Raw genomic sequence first — 20,345 nt, 5'->3', positions numbered from 1 at the left:
TGGGATACCGTCTTCCTGTCTATATTTTACTTTCAAAGAACTCTTCTAATATTTTTATTCAGTACCTTTTACAAATTTAAAGTAACGAGGTATTTTCCCCTGATGACAAGGTTATATTAACAAGTCTTTCCCTCATCACTCGAACAAGTGAAAGTCGCTGCGAAATAAGAATAAAGATTCTAATTTGTTTGGCAATTAGATATTCTTTATGTCCACTCCAAGTCATAATAAAAGAAACCTCAAATTCATTTTGTACATTAATCACCCAAAACGGAATTTATAACCACGTGAAGAAAAGTAATTATTTCCATGTACAATACTGAATCGCTTATCTAACACGTTACGCGCAGAGAGAAGAGCAAAAAAAAGAACAAAAACATCTCAGCTTACTCATTTTATTACTTTATATTGGGCTCGGAGTAAAGATAATATTATGCGGGTAAATCTCGAAACATTTGAGTTTAAGACGTAAACACAATGTGATAAGGAGGCAACAAATGACTGCTAGTGATTCCTTTGTAAAATAAAACAATTCACTTGAAGTGAATTTAGTCGAAAGCGCAGGAAACCAAAACGTGTGATAATATAAGATGGTATGAAGTTTTGAATTAAATTTGTTATTAAACAAGTTGTTTATTTATAGTGCAAAAGAAACAGTCTTGTAAGTCCTTGCCTCCCCTAGATTTCACACTCTTTGTTCACACTCTGAGTTTTATTGTTCTCACAGAGTAATAAATTTGTATTGTCTCTGTCGAAAATCTCTTACGCAGTATAAGATTAAAACGCTTAAAGCTATAAAACCGACCGACTTCGAAGTAGACGACGTGAAATCATGTAGTTTGACTGTGTTCGCTTTGCGGCTTCGTGAAGTAATACTATGTTCAGCTACATAGCACGAAGAGACCGAAGACACTAAAATTTTATTCTTTTGTGAAGACAACAAGCCAAAACGGGAGTGCACATTTGAGCCAGGGTGTCGGCTAAAGACAGTTTTCTTTCTTTTCCTTCTGTTATCCATGGAATAATGAATAAACGCAGCGTTATCAGGTTATGCTAATTAAATGTATTAAGTAACTGATCCTTTATTTCTATCATAAGGGTTTCTCAGTTTCACTCCATATAATTTCTTTTGCTTTGGTTGCCTGTGTTAAATTAGTTTGTCCTACTGGAGAAATTAGGACATTACACTAATGGATCAATGTTAAACCAAGCGACAAGTATATGGACAAACAGTAAAATAAGGACAAACATTTATACAAAGAAATAGTCCTTTTTATCGCGCACTTACAGCTCAAAGCGCGTGTTTGAAACGTAACCATTCACGTTTCGAGAACACTGAATAGCGCTTAATCTAATAGATGCCGGGAACTGATGCGTTCATAATTTTCATTAAAAACGTTTTTCATCAAAATAAATGGCTTACAATGGTGTAGCTTGCCGCGCTTTTTCATAACTAAATTAAATAAGTTGCAAACGTGTTTGTAGGAACTTTCAAGTTGTCAGGCAACAGTTCTCGATAAATACAGCTACTCAATTACTCTCCACTTAGATGCTCACAGGGCACTAGTTGGAGAGATTCAAGACAAAATTGTTAAATCAGAACTATTACTGGAAATAAGTGAAGCTTTCTTTTTGTACAAAATGCAGCCGGGTAGTGTGTACCAGTCCCCGTTGCGTTCTTACTGCTCTTGTCCGTACCCGAGGTGTGTGGAGGATAGAAACAGTGGCCATGTTTGCCAAGCGCCTCTTTCCTGCCAAAAACCAAGCGAATCTCATTTACGATTGCAAGCCAGTTCGCTGCTACAGATGCAAGGAGATCCACGACTATACTCGAAAACGGAGCGTTCCGCCTTTGTTCCGTCTGCATTCGGTGTTATTTCAAGGCCTTCAGGATTTTATGTTCCTTCGACTCACTGTCTCCCCGGCCAGCAGTTGTTTTTCCCGTTTAGTCAAACATCGCATAGCAGACAGCAAGGTAAGTCAAATTACAACGGCAAATAATTTAGTTATGAGCTATTTTTCTCAGCTTCTCTCGGAAACCGTCTAAGTCCAGTTAAATAAGAATTTTTGATTCGTAAATTTTCTTGTCGCCATCTCGATGTACCTTGCAAAAAGTAAAATGTTACGGTTTTTACTCGCATTTCTTCAACCCCAGAAGAATCAAAATTCAATTATTGCGTACTGCGTTAAACTGATTAAAAATAAGCTTTGCGATTTCCCCTCGTGTATTGAGTTTTCCGATTAAACGGATGGAAGACTTCCCCGCGCAGCGCCCGCGTCGTGTCTATCGTGGTGGATGCTCCTGGCCGGATCCGAGAGCACTCTGGGTGGTGCAGTTCCTGGGAGTTGGGGGCGGCTTTTTCGCATCGCCTGTGAAACCTGTGAAACTCACAAGGATGACAAGACAACACTGAAACACGGCCCAAAACAAATAGTCTCAAAGAACATGAAAGTTCGCAGCTACTTGTGGACTTCCCACTTCTCGGTGCACTGCTTTTGCCACAGGGGATGAAATGAGGCGGTATCTTTTGCTTGTTTCTTTTCGTTCCCGGCCTCCTTTTTTGTCCCGGCGCGAACTACGGCTTTTTGTCTCGCTGTGGCCGTCTGGACTGGCGCCCAGGCTGACGAGAGCTTGGGCTGCACTGCATGGTGATATACCTCCCTTGAGGGGACAACACGCGGAAGAAAGTCACGTGTCACATCGCACATCGGGGTGGGCTGGGGTGGCCGGTGGCGTGCGTGCCTAGGTATGATGGATGTGCATCTGCCACTGTTGCTCTCTCGTGGATCCGCTGGCTGTTCCGCGTTCGTTAGGGTACACATATCATCCTAGAGCATACTAGTGTAACTGTCTCCGGGGAACGTCCGCTGTGCCCTCAAGGCAAATCATTTCTGGGATGCACAGCTCGTTCCCACTCCTGAGGGATAGTAAAAAGAGAACAAGCCAGCAGATAATGTCTTTTAATGGGTAACTGAAAAGATCGCGGAAAAATGTGTCCATTAAGGTCCGCTTCGGAAAACTCTATTTGAATTGTATTTTACGGCTTATTGTTCTCTGTGCACACTTTTCAGGTAATTGTTCGTTAATTTATTCATATGTACTCAAAAAGAGATCATAAAAGGCTGTTCAAGGAAGCGACAACAAAACGGCAAGCTAATCGTAATTTAAAATGTTTCAATAAAACAAGAAATAAAGCAGTGATAAATCTGAAATTGTTTAAAAACATTTTAAGCGGAATAGAGATTTGAAAAGTTTGATCTCAGACTGTTTTTGGAAACGCTTAATTAGAGATTTGAAGTGACCTTTATCCAGATAGTAAAGGTTCTGCGTCCTCTCAGTTTTTTCTTTCTTGCTTTTTATTATTTACCCATTGATACCATTTTAAATTTGTTTTCTCTTCATTAAAAGGTTTTTCTGAACTTAATTGTTTTTAACACATTGTCAGTATGAGCCGTGTTAACTTAAATCAAACCCAACGCGTTATTTTTACTCAACTGATTTTTGTAAATTTAATTTAAATTTGAGTACGAATAAAGTTGTTGGAAACTTTACGCACAGAAAAGCTTCAAAGGGAAATTCACGTAGTAAAAATCAGGTCAGTTGATTTTTGAAAAAAATAATTTGGGTATGATTTTATAGAAAATCGGTGCTTGTGTTTCGTAAGTTGGAGTTTGATTCATAAAAATTGGAGTTGATTTTCTCAAATTAAAGTTTGCTTGTTTGAGTTGAAAACTGTCCGTAGTCCATACGTGCGCTGTGCCTCGTGGTCTATCGACCATGATGCTTATATATACGTATCATTTCTGTTTACAATGAAACATTCATTGGCGAAAGATTGAACACGTAACGCTGATTTCTACTGCTGTTGCCAACAACGAGTCAGAAGAGATTGCCCTTACTCCAAAATATTTGATACATCTAAAACTTTAACTAAGTTTTCTGGCGAGAGGTCAAGTCGGCAGTATCGCATGTTTTGCAAAATTTCCGACAGTGAAAGAAATTTTAGGCTAATCTCCCCTGAAACTCTCTTGACACATATTGTGTTTACAAGTAGCTTGCTGCTGGTTTTAAAACTAAAAAAAAAAAAAAAAAAAAAAAAAAATATCAACAAATCTTGTTTCAAAATGGATTATCAATGTAATCATCCCGTTAAAGTCTCTAAAATATCCGCAAAAAGTAACACACCATACTCGAGATTTTTCAAAATTTCCAGATAAACGGGGACGTTATTTTCAAACCTTGGTTTTCTTTAACGTATTGTAGGTGTTTTACTTAGTTTTCATGGCCTAGGCATTAATATACGCTCATATTTTTATATGGTGTTCGTAACGTGGTCAGTGAGAAGAAAGGAGAAGGCAAAATGGTTGATAACAACCCCTTTCCCCTTGTCCCCCTCCAAATAGGCAAAGAAATCTTGCATCATTCCACAAATTTGATATCTGGTACAAATTACACGCCTGATGTAGTACATCATGTACGTATTGTAATAAAAAGTCTGCGCAGGTGTCAGGAACGCTAGCGCTCTGACTGTGTGTAGCCAGTGTGAAAATTTCCTAGCCGAGTAGATAGTTAAGCCACACTTCCACTCACGTCCTCGAGAGGAAGCACATCACTAAAATCCACAGAGTGACCAGAAGTAGGAATTCTTGTTACGAAGACCCTGAGTGAATGATCAATGAAGACCAGAATAGAGATTAGTAGTTTGTTTTATGTTCAACCCTCACAAGGATCTTTGATGTTTATTTCATCTAGCAAATTTTAACAATTTCGAAAAACAAGCAAAATGTAACATAAAATTTACTAGCGACGCCTTTTGGGCGAAATACATACACATATATACATACATATAGAATTTTAATGAAGCTTCGGGACAGCATCAATACTCTAACCTATACATATATACTAGTTATGCAACGCTTTCAAATGGTATACTTAACAATTATATATTTAACAGTCGTTCTGTCCGGTTTTGTCAGGTAGCCTGGCGGTAGGATTGAGGGATAAACCAGAAACAAAGAAGCGCCGTAAGCGAACCATATTCACGTCAGATCAGTTAAAGCGACTGGAGTCAGCGTTTGACCGGCAACAGTATCTTGTTGGCACAGAAAGGGAGCGCCTTGCCAGAGAGTTAAATCTCTCAGAAACTCAGGTGAAGATTTGGTTTCAGAACAGAAGAATTAAATGGAGAAAGGAACATTTGTATGCTGGACACGCTGATAACCAACTGGACGCCGCAGACGGTCTAAGCGACGGACAAATGTTAAATTGAACTTATTTGAACAATGAATGACTTTCTATGGCTTTGAATCAAACTGATGCAATAATTATCCCACTAGACGTAGTGATTAAATTAATGTGATATTTACCGGTATATATTATACGCTAAGACATCTAAACTGACGAGTTTTATGCATTAAATAACACGCTCCAACCTATGTATAGGAAAGGAGAGTTTGTTAATCGATCACTCGTCATTAACCAAGTGAATTTATTGCATGAGTATGGCAGGAAAAACAAATACTAAAGATCTCTTTTAATTTAATACTATAACATACAGTAAAAGATCTCAGTATCAAACCCGCATCCTTCTGTTACAATTCCTTGCTTGGAACTCCATTATTTTTAATACGATGTGGATATGCGCCCAAAACAATATTTCCCCTCAGGAGGTATTCCAAAACGTTAACGTTCATTTCTGTGCTGTCCAGTTGGCCGGTCCGTGCATGTGCACTGAAAGACAGAAGAGGAAGGCGGGCGAGGGACTGGATAGTTTTTTTAAGCAGATTTAAACAAAAGAAAAAAAAATTAATCAGGTATAGAAAATTATGCAGGGGTGATTTATAAGTAAACAGTTTCATTTTTCGTTTGTATATATATTAATTGAAACATTAAAAGGGATTTCAGTTGTAATATTAAAAAAAAATTCAATACACGTTTCTGATGCATGTCCTTGTGTTATTTTGTCGGTTTATTATGATCGAGCAAAACATGACTTACACCAAAAAACCGTATGGGGTCATGTTTCAAGGATTTGTGAAAAACCAACAGCGCAAAGGAAATTCAACGCGGTGGCCTCAGCGTCATAATTTCCAAGGTTGTGCAAAAACAAGAGAATTTCAAAACAAAGTGGTTACGAAAGTTTATTTACAAAGTTTTTTCAAACTTTTAGCCGCCATACAATTTCAAACATTAACGCGGTTTCAAGATTTTCGTCCTTGCTAATTTCATCATTTTTTCCATTTCTTGAGCAACATTTTTTCCGTTCTAGCAACTTTTTTTATATTAAACAGTTCAGCTAGTCCAAAGATTTTTGAAGATTCTCCAATTGTTGTTGGAAGGCCATACGAACGTTTCCGATCATTTTTCGAATTTTTCCGAAGATAAACGAAGTTTCCCGAAGCTTTCCACGGCAATTTCGAAGATGTTTGAACTTTCGATCGTTAAGCATTACAGACAAGACGTCATTGGTTTCTTCATGATTGTTCTCAGTGAAAGAAATCCTTTTAATTAAACATTTTTTTAATGACATTTCAGACGATCCTTCTTCTTGGAGCTTACGGTGTAGCCCTTTTGTCGTCGGAAGGGAGAAAGTGTAGGCTCAGAAGTCACCAATGTCAAAGATAACGCCAGAAACAATCTAAACAGTTTGTGGACATCTACTAGTTGCGTTTTGGAGAGAGGAGGTTTGTTGAAAGTCCTACAACATAATTATGACTTCGCCAAAAACGAACCTGTTAAAACGATCTGTGAAAAGATCACGAGACGGAATATCTTGACAAACCAATTTCACGCTGCGCCCGCGATATTTTTGGCAACAAAAATATCGCCCGTCCTGCTCCGCCACCTATGTTTTTCATTGACAAATTCTCGTAGCAATGTTCTGCAAGGGACCTGTTACTCAGTCTTCTTAGTATCGGCAGATTTTTCTCCCGGGATTTTCCTATATCAGGCCAGCGATATTTAACAATAATCCTGCGAAATCGCACGTAGACACTGTTATGAGGAACTACCCGGATATTAGGTCATGTAAAATTGTATGAATTGTCCCCCGCTTATTCCACTTGTCAGCTGCTAGTATTAAACATCTGGATCATCGATCGACACTAGCCTTTGGATGAACCTTTTTCGACGCCAAACATTTTTTCTATAGCGCTCGTCTCATTTTGTAACTTAAAATAAACGCGCGTAAAATAAAAGGCCTCCCATATTTACGTTTTTTGGATTATATTCATTTCTCAATCACCAATCGTTGATCTCAACCATAGCGGTCGACATTTTCGATCACCAGTCAACAAAATCAACTATAGCAATCGTTTTTTTGTTATCACAAATCGTGAACTCATACCGTTTTTGTCTCGTGTCGTCATGACGACGTTGTCATGACGACACGAGATAATTGTACAGGGGGATATTTTCCCGCCATGTCAATATTTTTCCCGCCATGTCAATATTTTTCCCGCCATGTCAACATTTGCTTTGTGAAGCCGCCGGATTTTTTCGGTTGTGAGGCCGTCGGATTTTTCGGTGTTGTGAAAGAACAAATAATTTTTGTTTATAAGTAGAAGTTGAAAAGTATTTCTCCATTGAAAATGTTTTGCCTTTGCCGTGTTTCATTGTAATGGTTTGTCGGTTGAGAGTGTTAATTGCAAATGGGTTTTTAGTTGATGAGAATTGAACTTTAACTGAAATGAAAATCACGGCGTAGAATGCAAATAAAGGAGTGAAAGAGATTTATTAAATTTGAGGAGTTTACTAGATTAAATTTTATATTTTTTAAATGGAACGGTTGGGACAATTAGAAGAGAGTTTTTAGTTTGCTCGGGTAAAATATTTTGCGTAGATGGTATATCCGATTTCAGTCTACAAGATAAAGCATTAGTGAAAGTTAATTGTTGGGTTAGACAACACTGCTGTGGAGAGGAATAAGAAAGTACATCAGGTTAGTTAAAGTTATTTAATATAATGTATAATTGATGGAGAGAAAAGATTAAATCAGAATATTTTAGTAAGGATGATTTACTTCTAAGATACAGATTGGTTAATGATTTTGTTTTTTGATTGTCACGTAATTGTATAACGCAGCTATTCTTTATTGAACAAAGGAGCTAGAATGCAGTTGTATATTTCTTAGTAGAGGAATGAATTTTCTAAATTTGTTTACAGTTTATTTTCTTGTATAGTTAATGTTTCAGCTACAGCGATTGTGTAAAGTATGAGAATAAATAGCCTCGCGATGGCTGTGTAGGAAGTTATATTTAGTATTTGTTTTGAATTTGACTTTTGTAGTTTGGGAATTAGTTAAAATGAATTTTGATTTCTGTTTATATCGCTAACAATAGTTTTAACAGGATATTTTTGTTAGACTATGTGAGTGATTTCAGTGCTGGTAATGTAACATATTTATTGCTTATATCTTTGTAAAAATCAAGCAATTTTTTAGTGTCACGAAAGTAGTGTTTTTCGAGAAATTGCGAGTTTGAAATAATGCATGGTTCGTTTAAACAAGGAACATAGTTTGGGAAGTTATTAGTACATCAGGTTAGTTAGAAATGAGTAGTGTAGTTTATAATTGATGGATAAAAGGGCAAACTAGAATATTTAACCATGCGTGATTGTGTTTTGAAATAAGAAAAGGGTAAAGGTCGGTAAAGGGTTTTGATTTTGTGATTGTTACGTTACAGTATAAGGCAGGTTTGATTGAGCAAAGAAAGCGGTTTTTATTTTGCTTTTTAGGTGAATGAGTTTTTGAAATTTGTTTATAGTTTATTTTCTGGTATATTTTAATAACAGCTATTCTGGAAAGTATGAAGATTATGAACAGTTGTACTTTATCTATTGTATTTTAATGATAGCTTCGGGTTTGTATTGTCTGTCTACCAGGTTTATATTTAGTGTCGATTTGGAATTTGGTGTTTTTCTTTCCGAAAAAAGTTGAAATGAATTATCATTTCTGTTTACAACTCTTACAATAACGGTTAAGGTTTCAACAGGGTATTTTTTGTTGAACTATGCGCGTGATTTAAGTGCTTCGAACGTAGCAGATTTTTTTATTATATCGTTGTAAAAAATCAAACAATGTTTAGTGTCACGAAAGTATGGTTTTGTGGAAGTTTCTGAGTTTGAAATTATTGTTTTGTTTAAACGAGGAATAAAGTTTTGGAATTTATATAGTTAGGTTGGTGGAAGTGATATGTTTATTTTTGAATTTAAATTTATGGTTAGTCGGAAGCAAAGCAGTAACATGCTTTTGTGAGTTAATATATGGATATTGTTTGTGGTGTGCGTGGTGCTGGGTTTCTTTGATTAATTCGATACAATAGATAATAGAGAGAATGTTGATAGCTGTTTAGCATTCTAAACGTGTTTTACGTGTTTTGAAGAGATGTTCTAGTTATTTACTTATATGGAGTGTTGTGAAGATCAGTGTTGTTCGCAAATGTTAGAAGTATTCTCAAGGTTACATCTATTTTTATTAAGTGCTTTTAATTCACGGAAATATGTTAAAATAAATGGATGAGAAACCTATTTGTCGAATTTGTCAGAACTGTCATAAATGTATTAATGGAAGTGTCTATGAAAGAAAATTTGAAAGTGTGCGTTTCTGTTGTTGTAAGAATTATTTTGGCTTTGAATTTTGTGAGCTCGATGAGAGTAAAATTACTGTTTGCTCTTACAAATGTTGTTTTCATCGGCGAGAAGTGTGTAAGAGAATTCGTAAGAAAAGGGATAGAGCTCCATCTCGGATTTCGTTTAAGAAAATTCATAGCTTATTTCATAAGAAGAGTGCAGTTAAACGTGGCATAAGGAACTATATTAAGTATAAAGTTCCTCGCTCTTCAGGTTTGAGAAATTTTCTTTGTGGTAGTTTTCGTGCTGAGACATTGAATCGTTACGAGTATGTTTCGTGTTTGTATTTAAAGTTGAGGTTTAAAATGAGTAGCGTATGCCGTTTTTCTTTTGCTCAGTCTAGTCACACTATGATTTTGGTAGGGTGTGGAAACATAAGAAATTAAAACAAAATACTGTGTGTTTATTTGTTGAGAATGTTTTTGAGCTTTTGAAATTTAAATTTGTTAAGAAGTTTTTTGTATTGGATAAAATGTTTCTGCTTTGTGGTGACATTGAAACAAATCCTGGTCCTGTGTTCGATTTTGATAAAAATGGTAGGGCTATAGCTGGTAGAAGTTGTAATTCTCCTTTGTTACTGAGAAATAGATTACGGGAACTTGCACTTCACAAACTGACATTCTACAACCTTCATGAGTGGAGTTCGACCATAGTTGTCACAGTTTTTGGAAGGACAGTCTTGGTCACACTATTTGAATAATATGTGCAGAGAAAGTACTTGGTGTGACGCTCTTATTGTTCAAGCTGTTGCAAATGCTTATAATTTGAGAATAAATATTGTAGAATCCGCTCTTGGTTTTTCTGAGGAGACTGTTGTAGAATCGCGGTATACATGTGATGAAATGCGTTTTTCTATTGTTATAGGTCATATCGATGAACATCATTATGTATCTACTATTCCTTTTCGTTATTCTGTTAGTAATCAATGCTGCAATAATGAAGTTGAGGATCATGTTAGTTGTTCGATAGAGAATAGTTCTGACAAATGGGTTAGTAATGAAGTTGAAGCTAGTCAAGTTATTTTAACAATTTCCAGTTCTTTTGAAATTAACAATTTTTTTTATCTCTTTGCAGATTTATCGTTGTTGTTATGTTCTAAAGGATAAAAAGATCCTAAAACTGCACGGGAAGGCCCAAACCATCTGGTAAGAAAAATATTAGAATTTCTAATTTAGAGCTTTTTAACTTTCTGTAGTGCTAGAAAGATCAATTATATAGAAAGAATTAATTTGCAAAATCTATAGAAAGCAGTTGCATTTGTTCTTTCTGAGAGACCCTCGTAGCTGCTTGAATGTTCGGGAATTTTCCACTCACGATCAGTAATAACGTAGGACTGTATTTCAACTTTATTCCCAACAGTTCAGTACAACTTACAACGACGAGTCAACAATCTGCAATTCTGATGATAACAATCTGAACCTTGACTTTCCATACTAACACTTAAGTACACTTGTTATGCGATCTCCTTTCGGCTTGCTAAAAGGCCTTATCTCTAAATTGTCAAGTCCATTTTTATTTTAATTACTTTTGATAACTATCAATATCTCATCCGGTTCTTGTTTACAATACATTTTTTTTAATTAAATTTACGTGCACGCTATAGATATATTTTTAAAGCTTCATGTCACGGGTTGCGTTACTTGGACAGATTAATGTTTTGCGACACTTGAACTTAAAATTTTGATAGCTGTTTTGAAATACAACTTTGCATCTCCCCATGTGGTACTTTGCAGATCTATAATCATGCCTTGCTTAACACCCGAGGTGGGGGCACTCCCTTATTAGGGCTAAACGGGGACGTGCGGCCCGATAGGGTATGGTTTTCAGGCTTTTTTGTCTTGAACGGGGTATATATTTCACCCCTTTTTGTCTTAAATGGGGTATTCTTGCATGCACCAATGTCAGACAGGATAGACTTATATGCCTATGCCTGCAGAGGTGTAACATGCCGAATTTTCACACATTCTTCCGTATTGCTGAGTTACGTTGATTTCAGCATTGATTCCTAGCTTAATTCATGATTACAACAAAGCCAGTGAGGTACTTCTTAATGTCTTAGACGGCGTATCAATTGGGTAGGAAAATCAGAGGTTCGTGTGAACACGGTCAGGGTTTATGAGGCCGAGGCTGCACCTCCCTACCTAACCCCCCCCCCCCCAGAGCTTAACATTGCCATCCTGAAAGAATAAAATATATATAACAATTTGACTACTACAAAACAAATTAGCAGTTGCAGCTTCTTGAAAGTTTGATTTCAGTTCAATAAACTTTGTTCTTTTTTCATAGGGCCTTCCCGTCCGTTACCGTTATTGTTCCCGTTACGTTGCTGTTATTATTGTGTGGCCGGACATATATAGCATATGGTAAGTACTTGTATTACATTTCCTTAACCCTAAACCAAGTAAACAAAATAAAATAAATAGCAAGGCTCAGAGGTTAATGGAGTGCACAATATTTCTTTTTGTTTTCTACAGATTCCACAGATTGGATTTAATTTTATCGCTTTTGGTTTTCTTTTTTGGATTTTTTGTAATATTTAATTGCCTGTCTTAGTGAAAATTTTTTGATTTGTGTAAATAGTAATTGCAGAATGATATTTCTTTAAATTTGTTTTTGTTTTGTTTTTCCTCAAGTCTTTGTAAACATTATTTATTAAAAGTTGTTTTATATATCACGGTGTTGTGTTGATTTATTTGTAAGTAGCGGATTGCAAGTCAAAGAACTTGCAACTAAAATTGTTAGATTACAATGACATGTACCATCACCACCACCTTTCTTTTTGAATTGTTAGGCAGGACGCGCGTGACTTAGAACTGGAGATAATCTTTGAGAAGGAGGCTTAACCTGTAAAACTTAACTTACCCATCCCACTCCCCAATACCTACCTGTATTGGAAAAGGTACCCCTCATATACCTTTTTAAAAAATACTGCACTTCTGCCCGTTTTTCTAAGTTGCAAGTGTTTAAATTTCTGTAAGAGCTCTTTTAATAGCTAAATTAAAACAGGTTTCCCTAACCTTTCATATACTTCAATTTGTGATAGATGTACCACTCCTGTGCAGGCCATTGTAGGGGAAACCCCGGGAAATTTTCAAAGAGCTCAAACTTTTACTTCTTCAATCCAACCCACACTAAATAAATCTCAACCCTTGGGATCTGAAGAGGGTCACTATTTTCAGCAGCAGGATTCCTATACAATCAGAATGGTCATTTATACCTACAGAATAGCTACAAACCTTTAAAAAATAAATATTTTAAAAAGGGTTAGGGATTCATTAGTATCTCGTCAAATTATGTGAATTGTTGATTACATGCCGATCAGACAGAAAATTAGAAAACGCATTTGACGGTAAAAAGAATAAAAAAAGGGGGACAGCCTTAGAATAAACTATAGGTATGTCGATATTGATCGCTCGGAAAGGTAGAATAAAAAACGAAACTTACAAAACCCCGGTATATATATAGCCGGCTACAAACAGCGAGAACTAAGACAGCGCCCACTTCCAATTGACATAGTACGAAATAGCAGGCTTAGACTGTATTAGAAAAGAACCAAACATAATGCAGTAGTCAACTGAAAACCAACGCACCAGAACAACTGAAATTACCCAAGAATTAATCATTTACCAAGTTTTAAAACCTGGCTTATTACACCGAACTAGGGAACAAGAAGTCTGTTAAAAGCTACGCATAGTGGGGAAAGTAACATAGTAACGGAAAAAAGGCAAGAGACATAATATCGGGATGTGTTTGCCCTACAGAAGCTATTTCAGGTTTGTTGAACATCAATACTTCAGCAGGTAGCAAAGCACTTAGCTTCGTGTGTTACACTTAAATAAATTAGATGAATAGTACACTACATGTTATCCCAGTTCGAGTTACCGGACTTCTACTGAAGACAGTAGACAAATCATTTCCTTCTTTAGAACCTGATGTACATTTCAAGTTTGAAATTGCAGTTTTCGGTGTCTCTGAAGTGAAAATATGGCTTAACCTACGTGCAAATTTAACCAATAACAGTTTTCTTCACTTTCTCTGCCGCAAACTTTACTCAAAATACCGCCAATTTTAAAGCTCCCGCCATATTTGCACCCAGTCTTCTTGCGGTTCTGTATCTAAGTGATTCCGCTCACATCTGCCTAGTGCCCAGAAGTCCTCCCCTTTAACGATTCCCTTGATTCGTCACGGGGACGATGTCAATGCAAGAGATTTAATTTAAAGATAACAAATCATTGAAAGACAACAAATCACTAGCACAAGAACGCTTCCTACGCAGGCTACTGTCAATAATTGCAATGTTTGCATCATCCCAACGCTATCATTTCCGAAAAAACACGACACGAGACAGCCCGAAGGGCCTTTGATTAAATGATATTGCGTCCCTGTCCCACAGCAAAGCGTTGCGTGACTCACGAGCGACTCCGAGAGCCTGGAACTGGCTAGATTCGAGAGATAATTTGAGAATTCGAGACATTCTCGTCCCCAGCCTTCCTCCCCCGCCGCGGGCTCGGCTCCCTGACCCTCTCCCGTCTCTCCGCGCCCCCGCCGTCTCCGGGCGCCCTCCTTCAAAAGGCATTGAACTTTCTAACTACCCAGGCTGCCGCAGTTACTCCTAGCTAGCCTTTGTTGCAGACAACATCTCTTCACCTGTCTTGTTCGTTACAGTCGCTAGAGGTTACCACATCATCTATCATGCCTCCGGAGGCATTTGGAAAAGATGTTTAGTGGCAAATCTTAGTTCCTTCAGTTCTGTATGGCATGTTGACTACTCTCTTAATCCTCTCCCACCTCCTCTTAAGTGCTTAACTATTCTAGGACAAAAGCTCACTCATTCTAATCTTCCTACACTCCTCTCTGCACTAGACATCCATCCTTAAACTTTATTCCACAGCCTGCATTTCTGACAGATCACATTAATCTGTTGCGTCTCGCTAGGCGCTCGCGGCGTGGGGTCGTGCCCCCCGGGCGATGGGCGCGCGCTGGGGGCCGGGTCCGCCTGGCCGCCTCCCGTCTCGCCTCTCGCTACTGGTTTGCTCGTGCTGACGAGTTCTCCCCTCGACGCGCCGGCTCAGCCTCGTCCGCCCACTGAGGCACTGTGACTCTGACGGGGCGCGGTCTCCTCTCCCTCCGTGGTTCTCCTCGACCACGTCTTGGGTACATTCACGGAAGGTGTTACTTCTTGTCCACTCTGACTGTCTTGTCCGGCTCGCGTGACGCGGACGGACTTGACTGCCTTCGCCCGCGGCTGGCACAGTTCGGAGCCATCGTCAGACTTGACTTCTCTAGTCGCCCAGCATCTGCGCTGTCTTCTCCTCCTGGATGGTTTCTGTCCGTAACAGCGACAAGTGGTCGTTGGACGTGGGCGTCGTCTTCCTCCTCCATGTCTTCTCTGTTCATTTTTCGCGCCTCCCTCGCATTTTGACTTCCGTTGTCTTTGTTTCCACCAATTCGTTTTCGGTTTCTCTCCCCCCCTTGTTTCCTCGCTCCCTCCGGCAGAGAAAGAAAGGGCTTGGGGACGAGATGAATTCGAGATCGTTTCGCGCCTCGCCTCATTCCCCCAAGTCTGGTGCCACGCAAGCTAAACAACAATCAGTGTGATACCGGCTGTAATACAAGTAAAACAGTGATTGCTAACACATTTGTACAGGACATAATGCGTTCTATAAATGCAAGTTATCTAGCGCCGAACTTTTATCGCAGTTCACTCCTATGGTCACGTGGAAGGTCTTACTCTGCGCTAGACAAAGGGATAAACAGTTCTTTTCATTCGAACACTGGGAAGGGAATCGCGTTCAGATCAGAATTGAAGCGAAAAGCAAAGAGAGTCGTTGTTAAACTCGGATCCGCTGTTATCACAAGAGATGACGAGTGTGGAGTGGCTCTAGGAAGACTTGCCTCTATTGTCGAACAGGTAAGATTTGTTAATAGTCTTAGTAAAGTGAAATTATGCGTGCTAATGTTTTTGAAAGTGGTTGTTAGTATAAGCTTAAATGGTCAGTCCATAACCTATAGGTTCTTGTGTAAACCGTCCTAAAATTGTATTGGTCACTGTGACTTTACTGTCCCGTCTATTCAAGGTTAATTGTCTTAATTGGTTTGACCTGGGAGCTCATTAAAGTTGAGGGCCTCCCCAACCCCCCTCGTAGTGGCTATGTTGTGGTTCAAATTTACCCTTAGTATAATCTGGTATTCATTTCCTTTGTTTAATGAGTCTTTTATATTCATTATCATTTATTATCATACACTAGAACAAGGTAAAATAGCAAATTGTACCAAAGGTAAAACAGAACCACAGCAGCTACATATTCCCTTTTCAATTAGTTTTAATGTCGTTTTAAATATTATCCTTATTGTAATGTAATAATGTAGTTTTTATTCTTATAGGGCCTTTATTGATAGCAGTAATTTTGTAATTTATAATTACTGAAAGAGCAACCCTGTTTAAATAAAGGCACTCTTCTTCTTCTGATAATTGTTTAAAAATTACCTGTTTATTTTCTCCCGTGTTTCCTAATTTAATTGTTGTATATAGCTGGAATTTTTTACCCGACAGTGCATGCTCTTATTGGCTACTTTTAGGTCACATGACATCAAACAATAAAACTGTTTCCTGTCAAGTTTCTGAGCAGGCAACATTACAAAATCTATGATGTGAGAGGGTAACAGTGTACTACTACTTCTTGAATGCAAATATTTTTTGATTACAGTACGGAAGTATCTGGTCTGGACATTTTCTGGAACCACGCAACATAATTAGAGTGTCTGTTCACAACAATTATAAAAACATACCGGTAATTTAAATATGAAAGTTTTTGTGCAAATCAAAGGCAAGTAAACTAAGTACCCCCAAGCTTTACCCTTACTGTTCATGATTGTACTCAATTGTTTTGTGCTGTTGATCACACAACAAATCAATCTTGTTATACACACATGAAAGATTTTGGATAAACCTAAAAATTACTACTTTAGGACTACATAATTTACAGAAACAAATCTTTTCCACTCCAGAAAATTAAATACCTATCAGTCTAATAACCTCATAATTTTTTTTTGTCATAAACAAAAAAAATAAAACAAATCTTGGTGGCCTATTTTTTAAAGAAGTTTATCTTGTAATTCATGTTTTGCAGGTGTCTGAATTGCAGAATGCTGGTCGGCAAATGCTGTTAGTCACAAGTGGTGCAGTAGCATTTGGAAAACAGAAACTGAGACATGAGATACTTCTCTCTCAGAGTGTACGTCAAACACTTAAACCACAAGACTTCCTGAAGGTATACAATTAACTGGAGTACTTCAAACAAATAATTTGTACACTTTCCGTTACATTGTATATACGATGCCTAAAATACGAATCCTGTTCCTTTTGGACTGTATTTACAACCAATCTAAAGAATGATATCCGGAAAAGTATATCTCTTTTGTACAAATTAAATAAGCAAACATGCCTATCAGTGAACAAATAAAGTTATGGTGTACTTCAATAAGGATAATACAGATGAAGCACCCCTTTGAGCAAGAGTAGATTTTACTAGCTGCCAAACTGAGTGAGGCAGCATGTAAACAAGGCAAATAGCCCCTTGAGATAACTGAGTGAGTGCCATTTTCCTTCTCGCTAAAGGTTTTTTGATTACTGTTCTGACTGTTAGTAGGCCAACAGTTGGTTACATCACAGAACATATGTGGTCTCACTCATATATTATTTTTCAATGGAGTAAATTTCCATTCCTACAATCAAAACACACTGTTTTGTTCTCCAGCTCTCCTGTCTTTTTTGTTTATTTATACCTGCATGATCAAGTCTGGAAACTTTTATGGTTCACTACAACATTTGAATTATGTGGATAGTAAGATATTTTTAAACATATACATTGTAACTTTTGGCTTCCTTGACACAATGTAAACTAGCTAGGCTGTTGTGTATTAATCCAAAAAAGCTGAATTCTTTCTGGCCATCATTTTAAGAATGAATGACTGAAATTGATTAATCACTCAATCCTGGGTGTTTGTTTCACAAAAATGGCTCTCACCAAATAAACAAACAGTTAGAAGAAAGAGAACAACTCAGTAGCCATTAATTAAAAGCAGTGCAAAAGAGAACAGTATTCTGATCAAAATACCGGTAATTCATTTACTTCAGAAATAAAAGCTTGGGAATCTATGTCAAAAGTTTTCAGTTTGTGAAAATCCTGCAGTGCTGTACTTATTAAACCCTGATTTAGTGCTCTCAAAGGTTTTTGAAAAGAAGTCTAACTTCCACCCCTTCACCCCTCTGTATGTGCTAAGGATATCTTTTTTTTACCATGTCATGTGACCCATTATCATATTAATTTTGGGAAAGGGAGGGGAGAATGGGATTGAAAAAACAGTTTCATTAATAATTAGTTCTATCATTTTAATGCTTAGAAAAACTTTACCTTGAATAATAATTAATGCTCAGTGATGTTCTTTTGAATTTGTTGTTAGTCAAGGCCATATATTGAGCCACGCGCATGTGCCGCTGTGGGTCAAGGAGGCTTGTTATCACTGTATGAAGCAATGTTCCAACAGTATGGTCTGACTTGTGGACAGGTATGTACACATGCATGGCATGTTGGTCAATCTTTGTACAATTCAGCATTTCCAATGAAATGATTGTCACCTTGCCTTTTTTTAACATTTAAACAAGACTTAGTCTAATTTTGTTCCACCGTTACCAGGCAAAATTAATAGAATAGTAAAATTTTCAGTTTTTGATAAACATGTGAAGCGGGAGGTTTTAATTGCATTTAGTGCCAGTACATGTAGTGCAGCCACAGTCTGAAAATATTTTGCTGGCTTATTGCTATCACACTTTCTATGGGTTTACCAACACTTGTCCACACAGGATGTTGGGAGAACATGGGAAGAACTTCCTCAGAAAAAAACCCATAGTAGTTAGTTGTTGTTACATATAATTTGTTACTTTTAAATTATAGTTAAAATACTGAAATAGGGTACAAGTTGCAATGCTACTTTTAGGTCGGTATCTGCTACTGTGAGTGTCAGGCATATTGACAGATGTTCAATGCATGACTGTTGTTTTCACCTTACCATATGGAAAAAGCCCTTTAGTGTGAAATGAACAAAGTGTATTTTGCCAAGTATAAACAAAGGCCACAAGAAATTAATGCACTACTCAAAATCATAATTAATTTTGCACAATTAATTATGAAATAAAGAAGAAAATCAACATACAAAACCTAGCTACAACTCAACATTAAGATTGGAAGTTGATATAACATAGAGTAAGTTCTTGTTTTCTGACACTTAAAACTGAACCTACAATTTGAAAATCTAGAACTTTTAGAACTCAGCTTATTTACTGCTAGAATGCTAGATACACTGCAAACTTTAGATACTCCGATCTATTCATTTTTCGACTATTTTGCTTGTTTACAAGCGAAAGTAGGAGAATAGCAGTTATGTGGGGCAAAATTTGGAACCACATTCTTGTTAACTCTCAAGGGACTTTTTTAATTTCTCAAGGGACTGTTTTAATTTCTGAAGGGATTTCTTTCCGCTGTGGGTGATGAAAGGGTTTCTTATTAGTATTGCGTCAACACTTGCGATCTCATGTTAAAAACGTGACTTGTCACATGTATAAACGTTATATAACAATTATTTTTATGCGTGAGTATCTCAAATCAGATATGACACAACTAATCGAGAATGTGAGTGGTTCAGCCCATGAAGGCAACGCATAAGTCTTTCACAGTCTAAAGCGACGCTAATATGTTAACCTAAAATGATTAAGAAAGCAAGTTTGTATTGGTACAAGCGCTCACACACTAAAAGGGCGCTAATATTTAACCTAAAATGATTAAGAACGGAAATTTGTACTGTTTAATACAAGTCTTTCACATACTAAAGCCACGCTAATATTTAACCTAAAGGATTTGTTTTCGCGACAATCGATTGCGTTAGTCACGCTAAACACGAGTAAATAATCATTTATTCGCGTTCTCAATTCAAGAGATTTCTTTTCGGTGTGGGTGAACAAAGCGTCAGTCAACACTTGAAGGCAACGTATAAGTTGCGCTAATATTTAACCTAAAGGATTTGTTTTCGCGACAATCGATTGCGTTAGTCACGCTAAACACGAGTAAATAATCATTCGCGTTCTCAATTCAAGGGATTTCCTTTCGGTGTGGGTGAACAAAGCGTCAGTCAACACTTGAAGGCAATGTATAAGTCTTTCACAGACTAAAGCGACGCTAATATGTAACCTAGAACGTAAGAACGCAAGTTTGGACTGGTACAAGCGTCTCACACACTAAACTAGGGGCACTAATATTTAACCTAAAACGATTAAGAACGCAAATTCACAGGGGACCCAATTGCTGTATTAGTTATACATAATCTTAAAATAAAAATGTTCTTATTTACCTGCATTCCAGTGTCTTTTTTTTGGCCGGTTTGGGGTCGATTTGAATCAGAGCGAAGGCAGTTTACGTTGCGAGTTTCAAATGTTAATCGGTCTGTCGCAATGTCAATACGACACGCCTCAAGTTTCAGTTATTATTAACTCAATTTACTAACACCATTAACTATTAACTCTCCTCGCGGGGAGTTTCGTGTTTCAATTTAACGGTCACTAGAAGAGAAGAGAGACAAGCGGTGAAACTCACTACGAGCGGTCGTACAATCTGTGACTACAGTTGATGTGACCAGTCTCGCGCGTGGATATGCGCGAGGAAAC

The 20,345-nt window shown here is 37.5% G+C and overlaps 2 protein-coding genes and 1 long non-coding RNA gene across 5 annotated transcripts in view; all 3 read left to right on the top strand.

The window, feature by feature from the left end:
* Positions 1-1,565: 1,565 nt before the first annotated feature.
* LOC144641790 (uncharacterized) lies at positions 1,566-5,913 on the top strand. Its single transcript, XM_078500815.1, has 2 exons — positions 1,566-1,975; positions 4,978-5,913. Exons 1-2 carry the CDS (start codon positions 1,642-1,644, stop codon positions 5,268-5,270), a joined length of 627 nt encoding a protein of 208 aa, XP_078356941.1. The 5' UTR covers positions 1,566-1,641; the 3' UTR covers positions 5,271-5,913.
* A 1,938-nt stretch (positions 5,914-7,851) lies between these two features.
* LOC144643042 (uncharacterized) lies at positions 7,852-12,255 on the top strand. 2 transcript variants are annotated; one of them, XR_013568840.1, is made up of 4 exons: positions 7,852-7,940; positions 10,703-10,773; positions 11,915-11,991; positions 12,103-12,255. It is a non-coding gene; the product is annotated as an uncharacterized LOC144643042 (long non-coding RNA). The 2 variants fall into 2 exon arrangements; XR_013568839.1 differs by lacking the exon at positions 7,852-7,940 and having other exon boundaries at positions 10,350-10,773.
* A 2,929-nt stretch (positions 12,256-15,184) lies between these two features.
* The window catches only part of LOC144638842 (delta-1-pyrroline-5-carboxylate synthase-like), a 28,162-nt gene continuing 23,001 nt past the window's right edge, over positions 15,185-20,345 (top strand). For both annotated transcript variants that reach the window (XM_078498141.1, XM_078498133.1), the window contains exons 1-3: positions 15,185-15,539; positions 16,759-16,899; positions 18,092-18,196. In XM_078498141.1, coding sequence (XP_078354267.1) covers positions 15,282-15,539; positions 16,759-16,899; positions 18,092-18,196 — 504 coding nt within the window. In that variant the 5' untranslated portion in view covers positions 15,185-15,281. The remainder of the gene's footprint in view (positions 15,540-16,758; positions 16,900-18,091; positions 18,197-20,345) is intronic.

The sequence above is a fragment of the Oculina patagonica genome, chromosome 2 (genome assembly GCF_052425735.1).
Source record: "Oculina patagonica isolate OP01 chromosome 2, crgOcupat, whole genome shotgun sequence".
In the NCBI taxonomy this organism is placed as follows: Eukaryota; Metazoa; Cnidaria; class Anthozoa; order Scleractinia; family Oculinidae; genus Oculina; species Oculina patagonica.
This window is presented reverse-complemented; position numbering and strand designations above follow the sequence as displayed.